The sequence below is a fragment of the Apteryx rowi genome, unplaced genomic scaffold (assembly GCF_003343035.1).
Source record: "Apteryx rowi isolate R43461 unplaced genomic scaffold, aptRow1 scaffold_214, whole genome shotgun sequence".
NCBI classification, from domain to species: Eukaryota; Metazoa; Chordata; class Aves; order Apterygiformes; family Apterygidae; genus Apteryx; species Apteryx rowi.
The window spans coordinates 959,065-963,797 of NW_020448464.1; the positions used below are offsets into that span (position 1 = coordinate 959,065).

At 35.0% G+C, this 4,733-nt stretch overlaps 1 protein-coding gene across 1 annotated transcript in view; it reads right to left on the reverse strand.

Annotated features, from left to right (window-relative positions):
* LOC112965399 (guanine nucleotide-binding protein G(q) subunit alpha) overlaps nt 1-4,733 on the reverse strand; it is a 126,106-nt gene continuing 121,373 nt past the window's right edge. The window contains exon 7 of the mRNA XM_026064352.1: nt 1-2,992. Within this exon, the coding sequence (XP_025920137.1) occupies nt 2,802-2,992 (191 nt within the window). The 3' untranslated portion in view covers nt 1-2,801. The remainder of the gene's footprint in view (nt 2,993-4,733) is intronic.

Consider the following 4,733-nt stretch of genomic DNA (forward strand, 5'->3'; position numbering starts at 1 on the left):
TTTCTTTTTGTTACAGTTCTATTTATAACACTAAATCCAAGGTGGCCAATCTATTCCTGGGTTAAAAGAAGGGATATTGTCACACACCCCAGAGTCAACAGTGGAAACAGAAGCTCCGTTGTGTTTATAGCAAGATCAGGACCAATTTTATAATGCCATATATAACAAGACTAACTGTTCTGATCACCTACTTAGAATGTCAGTGTCACTTCTTATAACCTACATCTACCTGCTTTAGCTTTATTAAATAAAATGCTCTGACTCCTTAAAACTGTTAATGCTAGTGACTTTTTTGTTGTTGTTGTTAGATCTATGGTTTCTGAAGTACTGTTTAACTGATCTGATGTTCTGTATTTCTTCACGGTATTTTTAGGGAAACATACCCATTAGTACTTATGCACAATGGTTTGAAATGTCTCTGAATTCACTTTTCTGAAAAAGGCTATTAGAAAGGTAAAATTAACCTAATGTGAATCTGCCAAATACAAATTAAGTTTACATTTAAGAGCTTATGTTCCAATCCTAGATATAATGGCATAAGTTCTAACAAAACCAGTTTCTACATCTGTGTAAAGCCCTGACAAGATTTAAACATTGTTTTGAATGTGAAGGTCCTCTGGGTGTCTCAGATTTACTTCTACTCAGGAATGTGCAAATGATTTTATACAGCACGATGCTAGTACCGCTATGTACTATAGTAAGTCTTTTTGTTTTGTAAATAAAAACAACAACAAATCCCTAGTCAGAAATAAACTGACAAAATTTACATTCTTCTCTCTTAAAAAAGTAAATAAAATAACATTATTTAAAATGTGAATTAGCTATAAGACATACAATACAATTACATAGATACATATCAATACAGCACATTCAATTTGCCAAAAATTAATGATTACAAAGCCAATATGGATGCTGCCATATATATATATATATAGATGTATGTACAATGATTATAGCATTCATAATTGCACTATACCTACAACCAGTTTTAAATTACAAGGTGTTTTATAAGGGAGCAAAAAATAGCAACTGTTCTTATTATTGTTGTTTTGGAGTTGGGAGGGCTAAGGATGAAAAACGCCTCATTAGTATTTATTGGTAACTTTGGTACTCCACTAATAAGCCATTCTTTTTTCCACCTCCTCTCTGCTGCTATGAGGCAGCAATTTCTGTGTTAAGTGCACGCTAGTGCTACTTGGCATCGCAGATAATAAATCCAATTACATGTCTGACCTCTAAGTTCTCTGTAGCTTGCTAGCAAGCACGTATATGGTCAAAAAACACCTTCTTTCAACCTAAGCTGCAGAATAAAGGCTCATCAATGTGTGCTGTATTTTTGTTGTTAAAAAATTGCACATTTAAATTTCAAGAGTGATTTTTTTCTCACTGTTCCATTTACATTAATAAATCTTTCTAAAGAACATTGAGAGAGGCTATTTTGCGCAAAGCCTATCAAATGTCTGTGAATCAGTTAACAAGCAACCTTATCGAGAAAGGTTCCTGAATATGATCACTCATTAATAAGTTTACGTTGTGCAACTAAAGGTGCCTTGATATTATTACAGAAAACATTCTATGCAATCTCATGCCATCTCTGACATAAGGAGAGAGTTAAACTGTCTTTAAATTAGTAGACCATATGCATGTGCATGGTGCACCTAGTAGCATATTCACTCACACTGTTGTTTTTGGCATTAGAAAATGGAACACCTTCTAAAAAAGGGAACATATGAGCTGAAACTATGTTTGTTTATCATTTGGCAGTTGACTCAATCAGGTCAGTTCCCAATCCATCAATTTGGCATTTTAATCAGTATCTTATATTTCAAGAATATCAGTTTTATAAAAAGCCAGATTTGGCAACATTAGTTTTATACAATAAAAATAATTCTTCTACTGTGGAAAAAAACACTTAAAAAAGCTCTAACTTAAAGAAAAGCCCACACAACTGAAAAAAAAAACACTGTTTCAGGCTGCAGCCACTGGGGAAAATGTAGTGTCTATGACATTTTTGTTTGGCATAAGTGAGTAAAAGAAAAGAGAAAAAAATGGCACATGGCAATTAAAAAGAGATTCTATCATATTCCACGTACATCCCAGGTTTGTGTCTTAATTATTTCATTACTGTCTTCTGTGCATCCTTCCGTCCTGCGACAGTATGGTTAAACTTTAAATCCATACACGACTGTAATTTTATTTTGCAATCGCAAATATTCTAGCCCCAAAAGTGAAGACAGAATGAAAACACCCATGTCAAGAATTTAAAAATCACAGTATCAATACTTTTGATCCTTCAGAGAAAGTACACACTGTAATATTAGAATGTCTGATGTCTTAAATTCTGATAATAGTATTTTCCTGACCAAATCACTCAACAAAAAATATTTTACCAAGGAATGCAACTGGGAAAAAAAAGGCCATTGTACCTTTAAAAAGATAAGAAAGGAGAGGAAGGAGGGAGAGAGAAAGGGTCAGGGAAAGAGGAAACCAGCTTGATTTTGCTTCAATAGCAAAAAACTGCTATCCTTTGTGAGTGTACGACTGAGAATTTAAAACACATCGAGTCACAAGGTTTTGCCTAAAAAATGAGGAAATGTGCTGTGAATGTACTTCAGCATCTTTTGTTTTTCCTCCATATAGTTTAAATAAAATCATAATATTAACTACAAACTCTGTGGACATTCACAGAGTCCAGGCCGGCAATAAATTAGTATTATGCAAATTGTTTTCACAGATAATACAGTCCCTCTTGTATATCTTCAATCACACAAAGGTGGTCTTGGAGGGCTTCCTAGGCACAGTTAGACCAGGTTGTACTCCTTCAGGTTTAACTGTAGGATTGTGTCCTTGACAGCAGCAAAGACGAAGCGGATATTCTCTGTGTCTGTAGCACATGTGAAGTGGGAGTAGATAATTTTGTCACTGTCTGGATTCAGGTCTACGAACATCTTCAAGATGAACTCTCGTGCCGCTTGTGCATCCCTTTGTGGTCCTGATAATGAAGAAGAGAAAGTCAGTTTTCTTTAAGTCAGTTCACTATTTGAGCTTCTTCAACAGGGGAAATTTTCAAGCAGAAAAGAGAAGAAAGGAAAATTTTTTTATTAATATATACTACCATTCACTGGCTATTTTATTCCCAGTAGGAACTATTAAAAACAAAAATGGAAGGAAATTCCAGAAGTTGATCATGTCAGAGCTACTCTTCTCCTGCTGATTACCCCTTATAATGTTTAAAATGGAGAGATGAAATGGATGATCTATAACCACACAAAATGAGTAACAGAAGAATTAGTTACTTTATATCAATAAATCTTTTAAATTTTGAGGACTGACCAATTTTCAGTCTACACCAAGAAGAAAATTCTTTTAGCACTGCAACATTACTAATTTTATGAGGATTTTAATAGGTAGCATAATAAAGTACATCCTAAACTGGTCTGACACTGTCATCAATAGAACTTCACTTACTTTAGTGATAATAAAATACACATGCTCTCTAGTTGAAGCTATTCAATTGCAGAAAGTTAATGTTCTAACAAATCCATTATTATCTAAATTACATATGATAACGATCCTATTAGATCTAAATTAAGGCTGTAATTCTCAGAAGGACACAGAGTCTATGTAACCAAACCGCATGTTCAGCTTTACATGAGACAGCAGGCAATATAACAACTTCTGATCTAGCAGAGTAAGGATTCATTCATGCTCACAGCCGAAAGAGCAGTGTGGAAGCAGGAACATTAGCCACAAGCTGTTGTTTTCTTGTGCTGCAGTTCTGCTCCACTGATCCAGTGCAATTTTCATAGGCCATTATCCTCCTGCCCTCCCATTTCTGGAACATAATTTCTGCACGACATGTATGTGGCACTTTTTGCTGTGCCTCCTCCTGCTCCTATCTCATTAGTCCTGATCTTGTTACGTAGCCATATAAATACCAGTGCTCAGCTGTTACAGAGTTCTATCCTTTAGTAGTTATGAAATTATTTTCTTAGGTGAGCACATGCTGACCTCCAATCTTTCAGTAATTGCATAATAAAACTTATTTTTAATACTTAAACCTTACAATTGCTAACATTCCTAATTTGGATAAGGCTGCAAAAATTAGCTAGCACAGGAGGCACAAAAGAGAAATCACATGCTTTCTGGTATCCATCTGTTGCAAATCTTTGTGGAGGGGGGGAGATGATTCTGCAATATAGTGGTGTATGCACACTGACATACCCATACATATGCACATACAAACACACATATAAACCGACTACATCTGCTGAGACGTAGAGAAGAGCATGGAGACAGATCATAACCTCTCTGAGGCAGCACTACCTATTGTTCACAATTTTTACAGCTTCTAAACACAAACAGGTTCCAGCCTTTGGCCTGGTCACCCAGATTCTACAGAAACAGCAGAAATGCTGAATTTCACTAGTGTTTTTTCTACTTTTAATAAATTTGCAATATTTCTCAAGGAGAGTGTTACAACTTTCAAAGACTGTTAACAATTTCTTCAAAATAAGTCATTTACTGTTTTCATCAACTTTCTAGAATTTTGTTAAACAGTTTTACAGACTAGAATTAGTTAGGGCTGTCTCCATCTCAAAATTCACTGCATCACTGCCTGTATCCCCATTTTCTTACCTAATAACAGCTCTGCTGATTATCATGTAATTTAAATTTTTGTTTGAATGGAGCTGAAGTATGTAAAATTGAGGTTAAAAAGGAGGTTTGCCACC